Source organism: Schistocerca nitens, chromosome 7 (assembly GCF_023898315.1).
Source record: "Schistocerca nitens isolate TAMUIC-IGC-003100 chromosome 7, iqSchNite1.1, whole genome shotgun sequence".
Lineage (NCBI taxonomy): Eukaryota > Metazoa > Arthropoda > Insecta > Orthoptera > Acrididae > Schistocerca > Schistocerca nitens.
Window position 1 is genome coordinate 359,657,233 of NC_064620.1, and position 25,335 is coordinate 359,682,567.

Below are 25,335 nucleotides of genomic sequence, written 5' to 3' on the forward strand. Positions count from 1 at the left end.
TTTTGCAGTTTCTTCGGTTTTAATCTACAGTCCATAACCAATGAAGTGTGTCAGAATCCACATCTACCCCTGGAAATGCCTGATTCTGAAATCTCTGTTCTATCGTTAAATAATCAGTCTGAAACCTTCTGGTGTCTCCAGCTCTATTCCACGAAAAAACCTTCTTTCTTGATTCTCAGAGCAAGTATTAGCTATGGTTAAATTATGATCTATGTAAAATTCTACAAAGCGGATTCCTTTTTCATTCCTTTCCCTCCATTATTTTTCTTCCTCTTTCTTTTCCTACTACCGAATACCAGTCCCCCATGACAATTAAATTTTTGTTTCCCGTAACCTATTCAATAATTTATTTTATCTCATCACACAGTTCTTTAATCTCTTTGCCATCTATGGAGCTAGTTGGCATATAAACTTGTACAATATGGTAAGTGTGCGCTTTGTGACTGTTTTGGCTACGATAATGCACTAGCTATGCCATTCATAGTAGCTTACCCACATATTGTTTTTTTTATTCATTATTAAGCCCATTCCAACATTACCCCTATTTGACTTTGTATTTATAGCCCTGTGTTCACCTGCCACCGAACTTCACTAATTCATATCTAACTTTAACCTATTTTCTTTTCTGAATTTTCTAGCGTACCCGCACTATTAAGGGATTTAACATTGCACACTCCGTTCTGTGGAATGCCAGTTTCGTTTCTACTGATTACGACATTCTGAGTAGTCTCCTCCCGGAGTTCCGAATGGAGGACTATTTTACCTCCGGAGTATTTTATCCAAGAGGACGCTATCATAATACTACCATGCAGTACAGCTACATGTACCCGGAAAAAGTTACGGCTTTAGTGTCCCCTTGCTTTCTGCCATTCACAGAATCAGCACAGTAAGACATTTTTGGTTGATGGTACTAGGCCAGATCAGTAAATCACCGACACTCGTGCCCCTGTAACTACTTAAAAGGCTGCTGCCACTCTTCAGCAACCATACGTTTGTCTGACATCTCAACGGATACCCCTCCGTTGTGGTTGCACCTAAGGTACGGCTATCTGTATGGCTGAGACATGTAAGCCACCCCACCAACAGCAAAGTCAATGATTTATGGACGGGAGGGGGAAGAGGGGGGGGGGGCAGTCGCGGGGGCGGGGGGTGGGGTGGGGGGGAGCGGCAGCTCTTAAAGACATCCTTCCAAAATTTGGAATACAAGTGGCTTCCGGAAAATGCAACAGAATGAGAAGCAAGTGGAAAATTACAAATTTGTGTTAATAAAGTTAATTCTAATAGGAAACCTGCTGGAGCTGACAGCCAGGTTGTGAAAGGATGTGATGGAGATGATGCAAAAGAACACTGAATAATGTCTGCAACCGGTAATAGGCCCGATTTATTGGGTACGTGACCAGTAAGAAGCCCCCATGTAATAAAGAAGTTACTGAGTATGAGAGATAATTCCACCATAATTTATGTACAGAAGTAATGAGCAATACTTAAGTTGGTAAGTGCTGACGTAGAATTGTACTAATGGGCTTTTTGTATGTTAACACAAAGATAAACACAGAAATGTATAATGAGGAGAGTAAGGTATTATCGTTAGTTAAAGCAATCATATTCCATATAATCAGATTAAAAAGAAAGCTACATACCTGGCAGAAACATATACAGCGTCGATCCGAACCGTTGTTTTGGCCTTAAAATTGCAAGTTCCCGAGGATCAAAATTTTCGATAACATATCGGAACACCATTGCTAGTGAATCCGCCACCTTTGATCAATTGCGCGCTTTGGATTCCAGCACTGAGGGACTTAGTTACGCTAATAATCAGCGGGTTCAATCATCTTTTGGTTGTTTAGGAGCTAGTGGCTGCTCAATGCAACCCAAATTCGAACGTGTTCCGCAGCAACGATCTAAGGTCTGTTTGCTTTCCCGGTAGGTGGGATATTTTGTTCGTGAGTGTCCGGTTCAGCAAAAGGAGAGATAGACAGTTCTTGGGTCGAATACCAAATTCCTCTGTCAGAGCATTCCAAGCTCATTAGCGTGTTCTATAGTGTTTGGAATCTCTTCGAATTTAACAGATTTCCGTTTGGCCTGTCGACAGGAGAAGCTGTTTATCTAGGTTACTGGACCGGGTGCTCGGTGACTTAAAATTTAAGTGTCTATATAACGATCTGGGCGACGTTGTTATCTAGGGCCCCATCACTATGCGGCATTTAGATGCAGTGTTAGAGAGGCTTAGCAAAGCAGGATTGACCATGATATCTTCTAAGGTCACCTTGGCGCGTCGGCTGATTTCCTTTCTAGGCCATTTACTCTCTGCAGAAGGGGTTAGTATAGATCACGGGTGTACGAAAGATCTCCGAAAATTTTGCACTTCTGGAAATGAAAAGGGGGTTGCCAGATTCTTTGGGAAGCCCAACTATTTCCGCATATATATGCCTAAAATTGGCCGCCCCTCTTAAGGAATTACGCGGGAAAGGAGTTAATTTCCATCGGTATCAAACTCACCAGGCACCCTTCGAAGCCATTAAGAAGGCTCTTAGTAACCCTACTGTTCTGGCTACACAAAACTTCTAGTTGCCGTTCGTGGTCAAACTTTCGCCTCTACTTGTGAGTTAGCGGCAGTCCTCCTCCAAGAGCAGCAAGGGTAACGTAGACTGGAAGCCTGTGCGTCTAGAAGGTTGTCCACGGCAAAGCTAAAGTATTCTGTCTACGAACGGCAGATGCTAGGGGTGCTTTTAGCTTTAAAAAAATTTAGGTTTTACTTTCAACACCGTGAATTCTTGCTTGAAACTGATAATCAATCCATCAGTTATGTGCTGGCCTGCCCACGTAAGACAGATAGTATAGCTCGCTGTGTTGTCCGAATTTCGGCTTCCAATTCAAGGTTAAGCATATCCTGGTAACCGACAATCAGATGACAGACGCCTTGAGTCGGAGGTTCGAGGTTTAAGGTTCAGCAGTCTGAAAAGTATTCCGTCTAATGTAGACGGGATACTACCCGAACTCCCACAACTTCTCAGTGAGCTCAGGCCAAGACAGGACATTGATCCCAGGATGAAGGCCATTAACGATAAGCTGTTGAATGGGGAACAGGTGGCCGGCTATCTCATCCGCAATGGCCTAGTTTATTGTTGTGGCATGGGGTCAGGTGGTTTCCGGATCTGTTTGCCCAGTCACCTCGATGAGGCTGTGTTCTGATACTTCCATCATAAAATGGAGGTTACCTAGGTGTCCATAAAACTATAGCTAATATTAGGCGCCATGTGTTTTGGCCCTCTGTAAACAATGATGTTCGGCCGATGGTAAGTGAGTGTCTGCAAAAGAGGAAAACTTACGAGGTGCGACAATAAAGTAATGAGACATGTGAGAAAAAATGTTTCTTATCGTTTTAGTCAAGTTTAGTGTTGTCTTCTCCAAAGTAGTTCCCTTCTGATTGCACATTCTTTTTCCAGCCCTTCTGCCATTGATGGTGACATATCTGGAAACTCAGCTTCTGTAATATCTTCCAAGACCCTCGTCACAGCTTTTTTGACATCTTGTGTTGTTTGAAAATGGTGTCTCTTGACCACGGTTTTGACTCTTGGAAATAGAAGAAAGTCGCACGGAGCGATATCTGGTAAATAAGGTGGCTGTGGTAGTACTGAAATTTGTTTTGAGGTTAAAAATTGCTGTACTGACAGAGCAGTATGGAATGGCGCGTTATCGTGATGCAGAATCCAGTTATCAGCAATGTTGCCACGGACAAGAAGAACTCTTTTACGAGGTCTTTCTAAAATTTCTTTGTAGTAATAGTGGTTAACTGTTTGTTCAGGAGCCACCCACTCTTTATGAACAATTCCCTTGGAATCAAAGACGCACATAAGCATGCATTTCACTTTTGACTTGGACATGCGAGCTTTTTTGGTCTGATTGATCCCTTTGAGTACCATTGCGAGGACTGGCGTTTTGTCTGTGGATCGTATTGAAAAATCCAACTTTCATCACCAGTGCTAACACGGCTCAACAATTCTGGATTGATTTCCGTTTGCTCTCACAGATCAGTTGCCACATTTTTCCGTGATTCTCGCTGTTGTGGAGTGAGATTCTTGGGGACCCTTTTTGCTCAAATCTTTCTCATACTAAGATCTTCAATTATTATTAGATGAACTGTTTGTCGATTGATGTTCAGTTCTTCTGCAATCATTTTCACGGATAATCTTCGATCAGATCCTACGACTTCACGCACCCTGGACAAGTTGACATCCGTCCGTGACGTTAATGGTCGCCCACTGCGGTCTTCATCTTCAACATTCGTTCTGCCTTCACTAAACATCTCCTGGCAACGAAAACTTGAGCTCGTGACATAAATTCCTCTCCCAAAGCCTTCTGAGGCTTACCGTAAGTTGTCTTCGCTTTTTCACCCAGTTTAACGCAAAAAGAAATGGCATACCATTGCGTAATATTATGCGGTTCCATTTCCGTGACGAGAGATACAAACACGTGTTAACTTATTACAGCACAACCCACGACTGAGCAGTTGCATCGATGTGCAGCTTGGACTAGAAGCAGCTTTTACACCAAGGTCGAAGATATTGTGCCTAGGCAAGCCTGCAGGGTTGCCGCATCTTGCAAAGAAAATCAGTCTCATTATTATTATTATTATTATTATACAAATTTGGCCGTTAAAGACCGTGAAAACATATCTTGCGCTTCTGGGAAGTCTTCTTTCTCTCAGTCCACACTTCTTTCATTCTTGCGCTGAAGGCGGCTTTTCTCTCTTCAGACCATTTAGTTCCACAAGTCTTCTTAATTTTCACACCGAAACCCGTGAATGAATTCAGTTTTTTTCTAAAAAGGTTTCTGTTAAATATTGTTTCCTGATCTATGTCCATTTCTTTTAGATCTCTTTCTGTGTTGATAAACCATAAATTTTTATTTTTTAGATTTGCGTTGTACGAAAATATTTGTTTTGTAAACCTATTCGGGTTCATCCTCATGATGTGAGCATAAAAGGAGCATCTTCTTTTTCTAATTTCGTCTGTAATTTTGCTGCACTTCGTATACACTTCTTTGTTGCTTTTTAGTCTGTATACAGACTTGCCTTGATCATCAGTTATTTTCCTGTGTCCAAGAATTGTCCTCACAATTCTTCTTTCACGATTTTCTATCTGTTCTGCGTATGTAAAATTTGCCAGTGTTTCTGATGCATATTGGACTTTCTCAACTCCATGTTTTTGCGTGAGTTTTCTCCATTCTGCTATGACTTTATCCAGAACACAGTTGAAGAGTACCGGGGACAGCGCATCTCCTTGTCTGACGCCGGTTTTGACCTCGAAATGCCGTGAAATTTCTCCTTGGAATTTTACTTTTGATGTTGTATTTGTTAATGTTTCTTTGATTATGGTGATTGTTGTTTCATCTATTTCATATTCTCGAAGTGTTTTGATGAGTGTGTCCCTATCGATTGAATCATAAGCTTTTTTGAAATCAATGAATGTTATGAAATATTTCTTGCTTCTTGTAGATAAATAGTTCATTGTTGTTTTGAGGTTAAAAATTTGTTCGGCGCAGGAGGATCTTCCTGGTCTGAAGCCAGCTTGATATTCTCCAAGTTTTCCCTCTGTAATTGGTGATACACGACTGAGCAGGGCCTTTGACAGAATTTTGTATGGGACTGGGAGAAGCGATATTCCACGATAGTTGTTAACATCCTTTTTGTCACCTTTTTTAAACAAAGGGTGAATTAGGGCAGTTTTCCAGTGACTTGGGATTTTCTTGGTTTCCCATACTTGTTCAAGTTCTTTGTGTAGTGCTTCTACTGATGTTTCTCCCCCAAGCTTGAGCATTTCTGCTGTAATTGTGTCTTCTCCACATGCTTTCCTGTTTTTGAGATTTTTGATTATGTTTGTGATTTCCTCTCGTGTCGGAGGTGTTGAATGTGTTGGTAATGTTTCTGGTTGCGTAAAACTGAGAGTATGGATGGGTGTTTGGCAGTTTAGGAGTGTCTCAAAATATTCAGCCAGGATTTCACAGTTTTCAGTATTGTTGGTGGCGAGAGTCTTATTATTTTTCATAAGGTTTAGGCAAGGGGACTGGTATCCTCGGAGTTTCTGGTTGAATGTTTTGTACCAAGCTGCCGTGTTGCATTTCTTGAAATTCTCTTCGATTGAGTCCAGTTGTTGTTTTTCATATTGTCTCTTGGTGTTGCGAATAGTTTTCGAGGCATTCTTTCTGGCTTGCTTAAATTCATCAAAGTTGTTTTCAGTTTTATGTCTCATTACTTTATTGTCGCACCTCGTAATTCTAGCCCTACCTAGTAAGGGTCTTCTTCAATAATCATATCGATTATATTGGTCCTTTGCCACGCAATCAAGATAGTAGTCGGTATGTGCTCGTGGTAGCGGACGCTTTCTCACGCTTATAGCCCCTATAACTATTCGAGCCCTCTCAGGGATAATTTCCATTCATGGCCCGTCAAGGTGTTTGGTTAGCGATAATACCCTGGCTTTTAAAACTAAGGGATTTAGGAGATTTTGTTTTGAGCAGGCTATCCACCACTTTACAACTATCCCCCATCATCTTCAAACATCTTTTGCGGGACGTGTTAACCGCAGTTTGAAATGGGCTCTAGTTGCCTTCCATAGTAATTCGGAGAGTAAATTGTACCGATCCGTGAAATGCCTTAATTTTGCTTTTAATACGGCGCAACAAGAGTCATGCAGGCCTGAGGCTGATTCACTTGTCTCTGGCCAGCTTGCGGTCAATTAATGATTTGTCCCCGGAGTGTATTGATGCTGGGCCTATCAGAGGTTAGTCGATCGTTATAATAAGGGGTGTAGAGAGTTTAGAGTCAAGTTGGGTGATCGGGTTTTTGTAAAACGTTAATTTTCAAGGCCGGATCTCTTACAACTAATAAAATATTGAGGGCAATTATGATGTGGTCAAACGGATTTCATTTTATAACCTGACGTTTCGTCCCCATCTGCAGAGGATATTTTCAGGGAGGATCGTAGCTTTGTTGAATGTCCGATTCCTATCAGTAGCGAAGCGAGCCAGGGTGTGAATCGGAAGTCAACAAAGCTACGATCCTCCTTGAAAATATCATCCGCAGATGGGGACGGAACGTCGCATTTTAAAATCCGTTCGACAACAGGATAACAGTTCGGAATATTTTATTAATTGTGTTCGGGTTTTTGTCCGCAACCACAACGTTAACCAGAAAGGGGGAGAAGGGCTATTACGGTAAGACAGAACCCCATTTATTGGGTCCCTTTGACATCGCCCGGGTATTGGGGCCGGTGAGCTTGCTTGTGGACAGTGTTGAATCGGGTAAGCTGCCCAGGGTTCACGTCTCCCAGATTAAGGAGACTAGCCTGCTCCCTTCCTGAACACATCAGGGGGGGGGGGGGGATCTGTTCATTTGGCGTGGCAGGTTGAGCCGCGCAACCCTGCTTCCTTGGTATTGCCGGGGCTATCTGTCTTTTGTTTTTTATTCTTCTGAGATATTCATGTGCTGGTGGAGACTTTCGCCTCGCGGCAGCAGCTCTATTTCTCAGACGGTGGCCGTGAGAGGGCACTTTAGGCAGTATGGCGATCGATGCGATCGATGCAGCATAATTGGGTGGAGCAGCTCTGGCCGGCAGTGGTTGAAGAGGAGCTGGAACGTGACCGACATTACAGACAGGAGATGGCCCCATAGTTTTTCAAAACGAGAGGGCCACAGGTGTCGGCGTCTAGTGTAAGGGGATCACCGCCCGCACTGGTAGTTTTTCCACTATTTAATTTTATTTTGTGGAGTAGCTGTAGTGCTGTGATCCAGGACACGAATTTTGATCCTTATTACTTACTTGATTTATGGCTTAGTTGTTTGCTTACGTGTATTCCTAGGAGAATGACCCTTGATAGTGTCGGAGGACTACACGGTGTTCCACTGTGAATACTTCCAGACTTCTTGACGGTAATGGCCGTGTATCATTAACTCCAACAGTGGGGTATATAAGTCTCTGCCTCCTCCAAGTTGACCTTAGTCGGGGGACTGTTAAGCTTTGCATCCGTTAGCCACGTCTTGAGTCTTTCTGGGTTTCGGTAACATCTCTGTGCTGTGGGTCTTGGTTTCTGCCAGTCGCCTTTGAGCCTCTGGTAGCCTGGGCATTTCCATATTGACCTCAGTTTTACAGAGTCGCTGCGCTATTTCGCACTGGACTTGTGTTTTTCTCCTGTGTGTTTTACCTGTAACTACTTCTCAACCAGTGATGTGGAACCTGCCGTCAACACACGCCTTAGTGTGTTGTAGTTTTGCCGGCGTGAGGGCCTCGGCTTGTAGAAGACGACGTCAGTCTGCCGGGGAGGAAAGACGCCCGCACCTGCGACAGCCTACGGATGGCGACTCGGCAGACGTCTCACCGAATCAACAGTTACGTAGTCACAGGCTTGGTTTCTGTACGCTGGATGGGGCTCTCGAGTGTTTCTTGCCCTGCTTTTCTCAAATCATTAAGATTTTAACAGATTTCCTGCTTAACTGTAAGAAGTTGTAAGATTTTACTAAGTATGGTGGCAAGTGGAAATGATCGTATGGCATTTTCGGCGGGGAGGCCCCATCCGTTAAGTGCAAGTCTTATTTCAGTCGACGCCACACTGGGCGACTTGCGTGTCGGTGATGAGCATGAAATGATGATGAAGAGAACACAGCACCCAGTTCCCAGCCGGGACTCGAACCCGGCCGCACAGTATGGTGGTAACCGTACATTACTGAAGCTTCCCTTGAATGTGTAAGTGGCCGGTACCTATAAAGGCTGTTTTCTCTTAAATGCTTGGAACCTCATTTTTTATTAAAAGTTGTGGCTTTTAAATTTCAGAAAGGCGTAAATTTGATGATTTACTTTTCTCTTAAGAATTCGGCAACTGTGAACATTGCTCAAGACCTTGAGTCAGGGTGTGGGTTGGGTTACTTGTTTTTATTTAATTTATATCTCTTAAAAGTCTAGGAAATTTTTAATTGAAAAATCTTTGTTTGTTTAAATGGTGCGTGTTCCTAAGAGGTGAAAGGTGTTTTCCCTGAACTTTGCCTAGCCATTGCACGTTCCCTTGGCCTTGTTTTTTTTTTTTTAAATGCTACAGCATTATTTTTTGTTTCGTCATATCAAGATATTCATAATACTAAACAATATATGTCGTGGAGTGAATCCATGGAGAAATGTGAAAACGATCATGGAAACTGAAACAAAGTTTCAGCTGCAACCGTAGCTGGTACGTAAATGCCTGACACAGCTGTCCACATCACACAGAAATACAAAATTTCACAAAAGTTTAAAGCAAGCATGAAACAGTAATAACTTGAGTAGGTGCTAATGGTCTTACTTGATAATTGCTTGATGGTGACGGACACACTTCTCCAGTCGATAATGAAGATCAGGAGAGATGGAAGTTTCTGAATGGTGCACAGCTTTCGCGGACATCTCTTTCGCGAGGCTGACGATTTTCTTGTTGAGCAGTATGAGTTGTACACGTAGCTGCGAGATGAGGCTGACGTTCAAGGAGTCGAGCACCATGGTCATGACCACGACGTGAAGGCACGTTATCGTGCAGAACAGCCACGTAGCGGCAAAACTTAATGGCTGCGTCACATCGTAGGGCAGAACCATTATGAAGGGCAGGCCCTCGGCGCTCGCAGGGGACACCAGGTAACAGGCGCAGGCGCCAATGCCAAACCAGATGTAGGTCAGCGTGAAGCGCCGTACCAGGCGGCACTGTGATCGTAGCAAAGGAATGTCGTCCCACGTCATGAACTCAGCGAAGTCGTGACCCACCTGCAGGCAGAAAATATGTGATGCTGAGTATGGTATAAAGCACTTTATCACAACCGATATTACACAGGGTGATTCTGTGACGATGTTACATATTTACAGCTATGGTGGAGAAGGAAAATGTGTCAGTTTGAGGCAAGGGTTCCTAGTACAGAAATGACCGAGTGAAAAGGTATGAGCGAAAATCTACGCAAGTTTCACCTTAGCGTAATGTACTGCTCAAACTAAGAGCCCCGACTTCCTAATCCTGATAATGACCTACAGAATTCCCGCTGAATACTGCCCGATACACTCAGATAATTTCCCCTGTTGGCAGACTAGTAACATTTCATGTAACTTGTTGGCAGGGTGACCTAAAATCCTAAGTCTACGGTACAGTAATAATGAATTCCATTTACCTACACAAGCTACACAAGTTTCTACGTTTAGACATCAGTTGTTCAAAACGACATCCCCCAGCGTCAATGTATCTACATCTACATCTACAGCCATACTCCGCAAGCCAACTGACGGTGTGTGGTGGAGGGTACCTAGAGTACCTCTATCGGTTCTTCCTTCTATTCCAGTCTCGTATTTTTCACGGAAAGAAAGATTGTCGTTATGCCTCTGCGTGGGCTCTAATCTCTCTGATTTTATCCTCATGGTCTCTTCGGGAGACAGGAGGGAGAAATATAGTGCTTGACTCCTCGGTGATGGTATGTTCTCGAAACTTCAACGAAAGCCCGTACTGAGTTATTGAGCTTCTCTCTTGAAGAGTCTTCCGCTGGAGTTTATCTATCATCTCCGTAACGCTTTCGCGATTACTAAATGATCCTGTAACGAAGCGCGTGGCTTTCCGTTGGATCTTCTCTATCTCTTGTATCAACTCTATCTAGAATGGATCCCACTCCAGTGAGTAGTACTCAAGCAGTCGGCGAACAAGTATACTGTAACCTGCTTCCTTTGTTTTCGGACTGCAATTCCTTAGGATTCTTATAAGGAATCTCAGTCTGGCATCTACTTTACCGACGATTAATTTTATATGGTCATTTCATTTTAAATCGCTCCTACTGCACAATCCCAGATAATTTATGGAATTAACTGCTTCCAGCTGCTGACCTGCAATATTGTAGCTAAATGATAAGGGATCTACCTTTCTTTGTATTCGCAGCACATTACACTCGTCTACATTGAGATTCAGTTGCCATTCCCAGCACCATGCGTCAATTCGTTGCAGATCCTCCTGCATTTCACTACAATTTTCCATTGTTACAACTTCTCGATATACTACAGCATCATCCGCAAAAAGCCTCAGAGAACTTCCGATGTTATCCACAAGGTCATTTATGTATATTGTGAATAGCAACGGTCCTACGACACTCCCCTTAAATCACTCTTACTTCGGAAGACCTCTCTCTATTGAGAATGACATGATAAGTTCTGTTATCTAGAAACTCTTCAATCCAATCACACAATTGCTCTGATAGTCCATATTCTCTTACTTTGTTCATTAAACGACTGTGGGGAACTGTATCAAAAGCCTTGCGGAAGTCAAGAAACACGGCATCTAGCTTTTATGCAAGCAGTTATTCGTCTTAGCATTGATTAATAGAGTTGTTGGTTGAGGGATGTCGTGCAAAATTCTGTCCAATTGGTGCGTTAGCTCATCAAAATCTCTTCATGTTTGGTAGACCCTACCTGTAACGCTCCAGGCGTTCTGAATTGGTGAGAGATGCGGTGACTTTGGTCGCCAAGATAGAATTTAGCAGGCACGAAGACAAGCAGTAGAAACTCTCAACAAAATGGGGCATAGAACCTCTGTACCGTAAGGGTGGCGCGGATGACAATCGAAGCGGTCTTGATGTGAAAACAAATGGCACACCACAACGCCCCTCCCGGTTCTTGGGTCAAATGGAGGTTGACAACCAAGTTGGTATCCCACTGCTGTCTGCGAATCTCCATACTTACATTCGCTGGTTATCGGGCCTCAGTTCGAAGCAAGAATTATCATTGAAGAAGAGTATACTTCAGTTAATGAGATTCCAGGTCGAAGATTGATCTGGAGACGCCCTAGACAGTGATGGGAGACAAATCTGACTGTCGTCTGCCATGCAGCTCGACAGCCAGGTGTCACTGTCTGGGCTGCCACTTCCTTACAGAGCAGGACACATTTGTCATCCACGGTACCTTTACAGTACAGCAGTATTTTGTACGACGCAGGTTTCTTCCTTCTTTTTTTTACCTTAGAGTGTGTTTTCAGCAGTTCTACGTTGAAACACTAGCTATTCTCCAACTATGTAAGAAACCTCCGACTCCCTTCTGATTGCTGGGGAATGTAACTCATCCTATCACTACTATAACGAAGCACATCACGGCCTCCCCCCCCCCCCCCTTTTCCTCGCCTTCCTTGCCGGCCTTTCCACTGCCAACATCGTCAAGAAATAGTACCTCGCCCTGCTACTGCTGCTTTCCCAGCGCAATCCTATTTTATAATTACCTGATATTGCTACATACAACTCTTCTTCTTGGCAAGTCAAATAGTGGTCATGGAACTGTAACAGCACATCAGTAACTACTCGATTGTTGGAAATTGCCAAGTTCAATTGTTAGCAATGATTCTTAAAACTGCCTACAATAATTTGAGAATAACATTGAAACCAAATATCAAGATCCATGAACCAAATTAAGTCCTCTGTCTTCATATCTGTGGCTCCTCAGAGAAATATCCCTGAATTCTGTAATGGATGCTATACCACTGCACCAGGTATTTCCTCTAGATACATATAAGTCTCGGAGATCACGTCAACAGCATTGTTTAGTGGCAAGTGTTGAACTCCAGGACGTGTATGTTGGAAGTGAGCCCTTACAAATAACACGAATGCAATATCTGGTTATTCATAAGAGCCGACCTAACCTTTAGAATAATATTTGAATCACTAGTGTCGAATGTGTCCACTTCCTCTTCGACTTTGTTGTAGTGTTAGATATAATATAAAGCTGCCAAGAACCAAGCGCAATAACGTGTAAGTATAGGTTCGGGTGGGAGGTGATTGTCTGGCGCTATTTCCATGAAGGACTGTAAACGGGACTTTCACAAATATTTTCTTAACAGAGAAAATGGTACTATTGACTTCAGGAAAATTATTTCTCACTTCCTTTACTAGACGGCTTAGACCAAGGGCAGCAGATGCAGTGCATCGTACTGGGTAGAACTTCTTCAGTGTCGCTCTTGCTGTTAACAGTGTGTCACCAGCAGCAAAATTCCTCACACTTATCTTCTCCTACCAATGGGATGCGCAGGGCATCCTTGATAGTGCAGCTATAGTACTGAGATTTGGCTTCTCCAGCTCTTCGCACTGGTGTAGGCGGAGTTGACCTGGTGCAGTGGAATCTGATTCCCCTACCAAGACATTCCATGCCTCAGCTGTCAGTGGTCTCGTCGACTGGAGGCCAGATGGCTTGTTTAATATCAGCAGCTGCTTTTTCATACACCTGTTTGAAATAATTTTTGCACAATGTCGACTCTCCTGGTACTCTCCATGACGCCCTTAAAAGTAGGATTCTTTAGCACCGTCTATGGCACATCAGCTGACACTAAAGATTCACACAAAGCCGTCCACTGCACTACATGTAGGGAAAGAATCGTTGAATTTGATGATTTATGCTCCATAGTAGCGCTCGTAATATGAACCTGAGAATTTTTGTACTGGAGGAAATGTGACTTTTTATCATTGCTCACCTAAAATTAAAACAAACGATTAGCAACAAGACGGCAGCAAGTAAAACGCAAGAAGGTTATCACGTAAAATGTCAACGCCAATACAATCGCATATGCACGTCAGTAAATAATTTTAAATTTCGAATTGAAAATCCGAGGGGAGAAGACAAGCAAGATGACTGTTACATAAACTAAATGATAAAAATAGCCTATGTTTACTCACTTGTTTTAACAGGCTTGACAAAAGATTACTCGACCGTTCTTTGTGAGATTGGAGTCCTCTCCAACCCACTGCTGGTAAAGACCAGTGTTTAGGTCAACCTACCACGTGACTTGACCTCGTAACTATAAAGAGAAACGGACTCAAGTGGCACCGATATCTTCCATTACTATACCTCTGATTTTCGGACGGCATTTAAGTAAAGGCTGGCTGGGTTTATCCCAACGCAGCTGCATGTGGACACATTCTCAGAGCGACAAAGCGTCGTACACAATGTCGATTTCAGTGCGGGCTGTACTTCTTACATCTTCCGAATTACCAAAATAAGAAGACTCAAGTGACATCGATGCATCAGCATGCTGACATATTATCTAGTTACAAAGACAAGAGTCGTTGCATCGTACAGCCGGCCGAGGTGGCCGAGCGGTTCTAGGTGCTTGAGCCCGGAACCGCGCGACTGCTACCGTCGCAGGTTCGAATCCTGCCTCGGGCCTGGATGTGTGTGATGTCCTTAGGTTAGTTAGGTTTAAATAGATCTAAGTTCGAGAGAACTGATGACCTCAGATGTTAAGTCCTATAGTGCTCAAAGCCATTTGAACCATTTTTTTCCATCGTACGCATTCTTGATATTAGTGCAGGGTATAAATTTGTTTTTACGTCTTTCCTTAACCTTACAAATCCAAATTATTGATTGATTCAGTATTAATTCAAAAAATCTATATAAAAACCGTGTTGGTCTGCAGAAGTCCTCTTTAGCCCCAACTTTTTTGTGAAAGTTCTATTTCGCCCCTTTTGCCCCATTAAAAACGATTTAGCCCTTTTTGGAGTCTATAAGGTTTCTACGTTCAAATCCGGGAACTAGTGCTTACTTATCACTGACTGACTTCCACTACAGCGAAACCCGTTTGAAAAGGAAGGCACTAAGGAAACGAGCAAATTTTGTAATATCTCTTTACATGCACGTCGTTTCTCTGTGTTCACCACTTTTTTTTTTATTCATCAGGCTCCTGACTGGTTTGATGCGGCCCTCTACTAATTCCTTTCCTGTGCGAACCTTTCCATCTCAGAGTAGCACTTGCAACCTACGTCCTCAATTATTTGCAGGGTATATGCTCTACAGCCCCCTCTAGTACCATGGAAATCACTAACAGATCTCCTGTCATCCTGTCCCTTCTCCTTGTCAGTGCTTTCCACATATTCCTCTTCTCTCCGATTCTGCATAGAATCTCCTCTTTCCTTACCTCATCAGTGCATTAATTTTCAAAATTCGTCTGTAACATCATATCTCAAACGTTTTGATTCTCTTCTGTTCCGAGTTTCCCACAGTCCATGTTGCACAACCATACAATGCTGTGCTCCAAACGTACACTCCCAGAAATTACTTCGTCAAATTAAGGTCTATGTTTCATAGTAGTATGTTTCTCTTGACCACGAATGCCGTTTTTGCCAGTGCTAGTCTGCTGATGATGTCGGCCTTGTTCCGTCCGTCACTGGTTAATTTGCTGCTTAGGTGGTAGAATTACTTAGCCGCGAGGGATTAGCCAAGCGGTCTAGGCGCTGCAGTCATGGACTGTGCGGCTGGTCCCGGCGGAGGTTCGAATCCTCCCTCGGGCATGGGTTTGTCTGTTTGTCCATAGCATAAGTTAGGTTAAGTAGTGTGTGAGCTTAGGGACTGATGACCTTAGCAGTTAAGTCCCATAAGATTTCACACACTTTTGAACATTTGAATTACTTAACTTCATCACTTTACTTTAAAGAAAATACACATTGTCAATAACAAATTTCACGAGACATCAGATGCTACGTTTTAAACACGAAATGCATTTCAGAACTTAATGTATTTGCGATGTCAGGTCTCAAAATTTAAACAATCTTTCCCTTCGTGTGTAAGCATACCAGTGAGGAGTAGGTAAGGACAATATGAAAGAATATACCAAAATATCAGATCTTGAGCTTCAACGGCCAATCTCAATTTGAATAAAACTGTTTTGGGAGTTTGCGTGCAATACCATAAAACAATTATGAAACCGTCTTTTCAGCTGCCTTTGCCTCGCTGCTTATCAGAGCGACTACAGCAGAAATCAGTTTAGCAGCCCTGAAAGAGCACCGCTGCAAAAGCAATCCAAACTTCGGTTGTTCAGTGGTCTTAGTGTTTAATAGTGATTCAGTGTAACGACTACGATTATGCTATTTCAATACATTGCCATTTCTCTCTGTGTAGAAAGTTTAACGCGTTACGAAAGTCCATTCTTTTATTTCTGTCAGAATGCATTGTAAAGCTTTCATCCTCTTACTAGTGTGGAAATGTGAACGATAGATTAAAATATTTTGTCATGTAATGTTGTCGTTCAACACTGATTCCTTTTAGTTGTCCCTCTTTAGTGGAATGTAAGATTTCTTATTTGCGATATAATCCAGATTTCCCAAATACCTTCTGTGTTGATACCCCCATGTTCAAACATTATCTCTGTTCTTCTGTTTACTGTTACAAAAGAGTGGTCTATTAAAAATCGAACCAAAACTAACAGTTTTTAGCAGGATTCCGTATGATATTAATCGCATGCGCTCTAAATCGTGTTTAATCCTGGTTAAAATTATACTGTTCGAAGTAAATGGTGTCTCTATCATGGTTAAAGTGTCTTGCGATCTCCAGCCCCTCAAAAAAATTGTTCAAATGGCTCTGAGCACTATGGGACTTAACATCGGAGGTCATCAGTCCCCTAGAACGTAGAACTACCTAAACCTAACTAACCTAAGGACATCACATACATCCATGCCTGAGGCAGGATTCGAACCTGCGACCGTAGCAGTCGCACGGTTCCGGACTGAAGCGCCTAGAACCGCTCGGGCACCGCGGCCGGCCCAGCCCCTCATTTTATGCAAGACGACGTCCCACTAGGTTCTCAGTCACAGACTGCGTCCCCATCACCTCCCCCTAGAATATTAGTACTCAAATCGGAGCAGATACTTTCTCGGCGCCACTGTTCTTTAGACAACGCACCCATAGCAGCACATCTGAAACGTTGCTCCCACCAAATAAAGAGGATACTGGCTGATAAATAGAACAATGGAGAACTTTTAAATTTCTGTTTAATAAGAACGCAACTGATGTTTAAATACATCTGGCCGTAAGCATGAGCCCCAATAGAAAGCAGTCAATAATTCTCTCTGAAGACCGACGGCTGTAATAGGTTTATATTTTTTTCCTGGGCATTCTCTGGCGATCTGCAGTGGTCAGTTTAGTACCGAACCCCAACATATCTCTCTCCTGGGCGCTGCTAATCAAAATTACCCTCCACATAGTACCTACGGCCAATAGCTAGCCGTTAGGAAGCCAGTGCTCACGAAACCCCAAGTGAGGTGACTCCTTACTTTGTAGGACACTTTCACATGAGACAGCCACACGTAGAGAGAGAGCGAGAGACCGTCGAGACCTACCCACTATCGATCTCAGGCCTCCCACCACCACGCCAGGAACGAAAGCAGGGCTTTCACCTCCGGACCCAGAAACACTACAGCACAGTTTCTTCGCAGCCTATTATGTGCCTGAACATCAGGGCTCTGCCCTTACAATCTCCTGCGGTCAAGAGTGGTGCTGATGTTCACGCCTTTTGTCTCTGCGTGTCCTTTGGACGACCATAATCTATATCTGATATTACGCTTTATAAACTTGTGTGTTAACTGATCACCTATTGCCCCTTAGCCTAAATATGTACCCCTTCCTTCTGTGCCTACCGCCCAAAATAGCTGGCAACATCTTTCCTCCATTTTCTCCATGCTCTGTCGTCACATCCATGCCCAAATACCAAATAGATATCATGATGGATTTACTTGTGTCGTGTCACTACTACAACGGATCACTTCGCGGTAGCTAATAATAGGTAAAAAGGCCGATTAAAATTTTCTGCCTCTTTATTATCTTACTTAATCGACTGAAACACCTATCAAATTGCAACTTAACTTCACTTTAAGTGTGACTCATATGCCTAAGACTGATAAATCTACACGGACACCATACGTTACCTTTATGAGCACAGTCATCGTCTCAAATGTTTCGGCTGTTAAGAAATAGATGTGTAACATTGAACATGAGATATTTACATAAACACGCAAAGGGAGTGAAAAGTTAATCATAAAGGTAAATAAACACGATTTTAAGGGACTGGAAAATAACTGACATGAAATTTTGATGCTCAGTGAATTGAGACGGAACGCCTTTTAGGTCAATCAGTTGGCACAATTAGTGTGTGGGGTTCATAGACGACGAAGTGGTGTGGCGACAATTAGTCGGAAAACGCACCAGCGGTTTACCATAGGTGTGTGGGTCATGAGTGTCCTAGTTATTTATCTGTACTGTATGAGTAAGACAGTGCACTGCATGAAAAAGTGCGCAAAACAATCATGTCCATCCGCGGCTGAGACAAGGGGATCTCCGCCTTTCTCTGCCCTCGAAAGATCCAAGCACGCTCATTCCGTGAGAATCAGCGTCGAATACTATTAAAGTTTGAACGCCCACACAGAATTAGGCTGGACCTTGGTCAGAACAACTTTAAATGGTTCAAATGGCTCTAAGCAGTATGGGACTTAACCTCTGAGGTCATCAGTCCCCTAGACTTAGAACTACTTAAATCTAACTAACCTAAGGTCATCACACACATCCATGCTCGAAGCAGGATTCGAACATGCGACCGTAGCAGCAGCTCGCAGTTCCGGACTGTAGCGTCTAGAACCGCTCGGCCACAACGGCCGGCAGAACAACTTTAAGCGACCTGGGAACGGTCATTGTGTCCCACGCTCTCTCCCTTCGTGAAGAGCCGGCCAAACAGGCCGTTTGCGTGTAGTCATGTATGGTGTATAATGTAAGTGGTAAGACATAGATCAGGATTGTTACACAGTGTGTAAGGTGGGCAGGTCATTTTGCTTTTTGAATATTATCGATGTGCATGCCAGAGAGAGAGAGAGAGAGAGAGAGAGAGAGAGAGAGAGAGTTATGTAACTGTTAAACAACATTTCGTCTTGTCGTGGCACAGTCTTTTCCTCTGTGCAGTCCGACACATTCTTAGTTGAAGTGTGGCAGATGATGGACGTATTCAGTTGAGCTGTGTTGACTTGTGACTGTATCTGTTAGATGAAGAAAGATAAATGTAAAGGACGGCAAGGACTAACAGGAGTTGTATATTGGAAGGCGAAGACAGTATAAATTTTTAATAATATTACGATTTCTGAAAATAAGAAGTGTGGGTAAGACTGCAGCACTGTGCAACTAGAAATGTTCATCGTCAACTAGCTGCTCGCACATAACTGAAGGAATGACAACCGCGTTTCCCTGAGTCAAGCATTAAGATATTAGTTGACGATGATGTTTCGTTTTTATAGAAATTCTCTATTAAGATTGCACCGTTTTCAAATCATTGTTCACTTTATTAACCAAATTATTGTTCAGACTAACGTTATGTGTGAAAATCACCCGAAATTTTACTGTGTCTTTTCGAATACACACTTCATTATAAAATCGTTGTCGAGGAATATCATTTCACTGGGATTGTTACTCTTCCCATCCCCTGTTAGGTTTGTCATTACGCAGTATATTTATTTAGAAATACAAATCTAGCTTAGCACCTGCCTGCTTGCTGTGTGCTGTTATGCTTTCGAGAAACCTGCAATAATGTTGTCAAGACGCGAGATAAGTGGAAATTTTGATCAGGGCCAGTTAATTATTTTACGTCAGTTGCACGTTTAATATAGAGACAAGTTGTATTCAGACCAGTTACAGTTCAATTCAGACCACGTTCCGTTTAGTCAAATATTAGCATACGAGTTAAATAAAAGTTTATGGTGACATAGGTTTGGTAATGCGTAGACCTTTTAAGGAATGGGAGGTAAATTTGGGCTAAATTCCATACATTTTATTTAGCGTATGGCTCATAACATCACAGTAAAAATTACAGAAACAACACGATTAAAAAAAATCTCATATGTATAAACAGAAGAATAAATAACAGTTTGTATGCAAGGACACTACCAATTGTAGATTTACACCCACAGAGGAGCAATCACAAACAAACGTCCAGTTTAGATAATATATAGTCGATTGCCTCTTGGGTCGCCATTAGGAAATCCTGTGGGTCACCCTCATATGTCCTTAGTGGGGATTCCTGCACGATGTGCTAAATCCTGTGTCTCCCTCATATGCCCTTAGAGGCCATTCCTGCACGATGTGTTTGACCGTCTGTCTCTCAGCGCCACAGTCGCAAGCGGCAGAAGGAAGTTTACCCCATCTGTGTAAGGAGTCGGCGCATCTCCCACAGTTGGTTCTGATGCGATTAAGAGTTGACCAAACTTTGTGAGGGCAATCAAATCCTTTTGGTTTACTAAAGATGCGTGGCATACTGTGGCAGTTTACTGCTGTTCTGCTCTCCCATCCCTCTTTCCATCGGTCATTTATTTTAAAGTTGGTTTGGTGCAGCGCCTGTGCGGGCTTTAGTGGAGGATGCCTAGAAAGGAGTCGGTTTCCTCGGATGTCGTGGATTTGTAATTGGGGGTTGGTCATGATTTTTTGAAATTCTCTAACCAGAGCGTGTTCTCGGCGCAGGTTAGGAGGGGCTATGTTACTGAGAACGGGCAGCCGCACTGTAGGAGTTGGCCTGATTGTGCCTGATATAATACGCATTGTTGCATTAAGTTGGCTATCTACCATGTGTGTGTGTTTGCTATAGGGGCCACACTGGGACACAGTATTCTACCACTGGATACACCAAGCCAAGTGCGGATGTTCTTAACGTAGATGCTGAGGAGCCCCAAGTGATGCAACAGAGCAATTGCATACAGAAACATATAGGAGGCAGGTTACATATGTCGAGCTTTTCTGCCAGGATAGTTCGTTGGTTCTTTTGGTAATACGTAGTCAGTGTTGGATTCCTTGAAAGCAAAAACTACCGCTGCGCTCATTTAACTAACGCTGTACTTCATTTTTAGGCAATTCGTTTGAAATTTTGGGTTCAGTTTTCGAAATTTTGTATCGTGTGATGGTTATCGGTTACTGTATTACATAAGTTGTTGATATAAATGTCCAGGTTCAGTGTGGGTTTCATTCATTGCTGAGTATTTGCATGCACAATGGTAATTTTTTTTTGTTTGGTCATTGTAGCATTTTTGTTTTGTGCAAGAAATAGTGTCTTATAACGCTTGGTACGATAGAAAACAATATGAAAATTCATCGCAGCATGAGACAACAGAGGGTGCTACAAAATAAAGAGTAGGTGCAGGGCAAGAAAAACCACATTTAGGACTTAGCAACTACCAGTAGTTTACATGAGATTGCAGGAAATTTCACGGATCCGTAATTATTAACGAATTTAGCTCACAATAATGGAAGAGAAAAACGATGGGTAGTGAACACACAAATTTTGAAGTTGAGTAGGACGGCGATGAGGCACCACAGTCTAGCGAAAACTTACAAAAGTCACAACAGTCCTGCTAAGTTTTACAACAACTGGTAACAGACTCATCAGAATAATGTTTTGCGTGAATTTTTTTTTTGAACGAACATAACCACATCACGTTCAGTGAACAGTTATATAGAACTACATTCTGCGAATCCGACTAATTTTCTAGAATCAATTCTTCAGATGCTTAAAGAGACACCAGACGGAAAAACAGAAAATTGCACTACAGAATAGGAAATTACGGGAAGAAACTAGTACTCACTTAGGGAATAAATAAGAAAATCAGAGGAACAGAATAGAAAATCACAGGAAGAAACGAAATTGAAAATATCATTTGAGAACAGGGAAAAAATAATGAACTACAATTAATAATTAGCAGATTTGCAACTAGATTACGTGACCTAAACAGAACACGAAAACATGAAAACGACCAGCCCAATGAAAAGGACTAATTCTTAACTAAAATCAACGCTGTAGTCCGAGTGCGATAGTCACACAAAAAAAAAAGAACAGAACGCACAGCTTAACACCACGGTAAAAGAAATGATAGAAAAAGGGGAAACTTTGACATTAAATTCTGGAGAACAAAAAGAACAGTTAAACACATTTAAAGAAAAAGTTGGTGACCTGACAATGAAAACTGCAAATTTGTCAACCGGTGCAGATAAAGATTCAAATGACACAATGCTAGTACAGTTTTTACATGCAAAAGAAATACCAGTATTTATCAGTTTTAAAGTCAACCGGGAGAAAATTAATCGGAGAAAAAAATCGTTGCAGGAACACCATGAATGAAAAAGTCGAGCCTTTTGAGAGAAAGCGTAACCGCGAGGACGAAAAGAACAAATTTGAGCATTTACGTTCATATTCAGGAAACGTTGGTGGTTATATAAACGTATGACGTGTAGCTGAATTTCCACGGGTATAGTGCCACACATCCAGATAAGACAATGAGTCGCCGACGTGGTGCAATAGAGAACAATCTGGTTCCCAAAAAATGGTAGGTTAGATTAAAAACACTTTTCGACAGAACGTAAATTCGAAGTTTTCAGCAATTACAGTAACAAAATTCACCCCCAAGCTAGGACTGATCAGTTCCTATATTCTTTACCATCCAATTGGCCACTTGAAGACGATTTAGAATTTCTCTGACGTTATTTGGAAAATGAACCTGCAGCTAGAATGCGCTCAGTTGTGAGGGATTTGCCAAAGTGTAAATGACTTCTACTCAGCATTTTTGTCAGCCTACTGGTCGCAAGCCACACAATATCGGGTAAAGCATAGCATTATAATATTAAGAGACTTTGACCAGTCTGACTTCTCAGGCACAGCAAAATACTTTGAACACATGGCACGCAGAAATCAGTAGTTATCAAACCCACACAGTACGTCGGGGCTAATTCGCATTTGTTTAACAAAGTTAACTACACATCTGAGATACGTAATTTTGGCCGGCAGATGTAAAGATGATTTAGAAGCATTTCAAACATTATTTCAGGAATTGAAATGGGACAGTGTCAGCCGTTTAAAGAAGAAACACAATAACAATCACAACAGAAACTATGCCATGCGAGAAGCTTTTGCAAAGAGCGAAAACAAAATTATGGGAACTCTCATAGCAAACACAACCACAGAAACAATTACAGACGGGATAACGGACATTGTCCGTACGATTCAAAATTCTCGTAGGTGAATAATGATTATTGTGATACAAGTAATTTCCGGACATGTGACTATGGACCTAATTAGTGACTGGCCTAATGAGAACAGGTATAGTCACAGTTAACATAACTATCAAAATAATCATAGACAAAAATGTAACTCAAATTGTAATCATGCAAGTTCTCATGGTCACAGTCCAGCTAGATCAAATCCATAAACAAATGGCACAACAAGAAGTAAGCTAGTACGCTAGCAGCAACCGACACAGTCAAAACCAACTTAGTCACAGTGATCAACACCATAGTTCACTGTCACAAAAGTCTTGAACGGCAAGCCCAGCACGACAGATAGAAGTGCCTTAAGTCATTTCACCAAATCCAAGAGAGAATGAACGACGAGGAAGCAGTACAAGACAATGACTAGCGACTCCGACAGCGAACAATACGGTGGATCACACAAACGCCTCGCTACCGAAACTTTGAACTTTGTGCGTTTTGAAGACATTAGAGACATTTTACTGTAAGAGACTGGTGACAAACAAAACTCTGTAGTACAACCAATAGTAAACATTTCAGTAGAAAACACTACTTCTTCCGCGTTCCCTGATTATGGTAGCCCTATTTCAACGGCCAGTGGACTGCATTCCACTAATGTATGACAACAGATTGTCCGACTTCACGTAAGATTAAAATACAACGAACGATTTCAGGAAAAAGTGTTGAAGTGAAGCACCAAATCTATTTTGACTTTTTGTGTCAAGGCTATAAGTTGTTCCTCTCTTGTCCATTGAAATAATATTCGGAGGAAATATAAAGCCCTTTTGAATTTCAATGGCACCTAAGTAGGAATGGAAGTGGACGGTAAGTCACTTTCATTAAAACTTCAAGACTGGGTCTCGAAACAAGAAAAAGGAGTTGTTTTTTTGACAGTTAATCTACCCCAAATTCCATCACAATACTTTCGCAATGACACAGATTGTGCATATACCCTTTACGACGTAATGTATCAGGAAATCGATATATACAGTCTCATTCAGGAACAAGTGGATAGAGTAGAGCTATGTATAGAAACTAAAAGAAACGATCTTCTTGACTTTTACGCACACATTCCATTGTTTTTACACATCGAGTAGGAAATATTAAGCGTTTTCAATACAAATTCCAGGTCAAGGAGCACAATAAGTTTTGTGTTAAGCCATACATCATCCTAGCCCGTTCCAGAGAAAAATTGAAGGCAGAAATTCAGTCCATGCAGGACAGGGAATCGTAGAACCTACAGTCAGTTAATGTGACAGCTCATTACGCATTGTTAAAAAGAAAGATGGCTCGATTAGACCTGTACTGGATTCTAGACAGATCAACACTATTATCACATCAGAAACTAATAGACTACAAACATTAGAACAACTATTGCAAAATCTCTATGGCATGCAAATTTCTTGTTCTGTGGACTTACGTGTAAGTTTTCGGGAAGTAGAGATACACCCAGATTGTAGAAAGAATATTACTTTCTTAAGTTTTGGTGCGTGCTACCAGATTTGTAAAATACATTTGGCCTCAATATCTCAACAGCCTTTATTCGAGGATTGAACACTATTTTAGCTGACTACTTGAAAAGACACAAAACATTCTGTGTTGACGAGATACTTATAGCGGAAGAATCTTGGTCACAGAATAATCGTATTTTGAGAACCTTATTGCGCAATTTTGAGGATTACAAAATCAGTATCAACTTGCAAAATGAGAGTGTACAAAAAAAAAAGAGTAAAACTTTTTGGTCATATAATTTCATCCGGAGGTATTGAACCAGACCCAGAGAAACCTGAAGAAATGTGGGCAGTTCCCCTTCTTCCACAAAACATAATATTTGAAGATTCCAAGATTTAGCAAATTTTTAACGCTGCTATCTAAATGTGCCACTAGTAAATTATGTTCAGTTACTGGAGAACACACCACTTGCAACTGGAATGAATAAACACAGTTAGAGTTTCAAAGTTTGAAAGATGTAATTCTTAATGCTCGAGTACTTGCTCATTATGATTTATCAAGAGACTTCTGCTTATCAACGGACTCATCGAAAATAGGGCTTGGCGCTCATCTATTCCACGAAATTCTTTCTTGTATATGAGGGACATTATAGGATTCGTAGAACTGTACATGACAACGTTGTGGAAATTGAAACTATCCAGACACACAAGAGCAAGAGACTTAATCATGTTTCGCAATCATGTTTCCAAGAAATGGAAGAGAATGGTGTAACTGTCCAGAGAAGTATAGACTTTACCAGTCGTGTCGTGACTAAATCTGAAAGAAATTATTCTGTAACCATACATAGAATAATTCTATTTACTAAAATTGTACCCAAAAGGTACAACTAAATGTCAACTATTTCGAAAATATTTATTACAATACAGCGCACAGCAACAGTTAGCGATGAACAATGCTATTGCACCGCACGCCAGAGCGAGTTTCGCGAGCAACAAACTTCATTTATAACGCAACAAATGGGGCGCGTTGCAACCATGACCTGTACGCT

At 41.9% G+C, this 25,335-nt stretch overlaps 1 protein-coding gene across 1 annotated transcript in view; it reads right to left on the reverse strand.

Moving 5' to 3' along the window:
• The window catches only part of LOC126195626 (odorant receptor Or2-like), a 66,120-nt gene that overhangs the window by 37,152 nt on the left and 3,633 nt on the right, over positions 1 to 25,335 (reverse strand). The window contains exon 2 of the mRNA XM_049934252.1: positions 9,331 to 9,779. Within this exon, the coding sequence (XP_049790209.1) occupies positions 9,331 to 9,779 (449 nt within the window). The remainder of the gene's footprint in view (positions 1 to 9,330; positions 9,780 to 25,335) is intronic.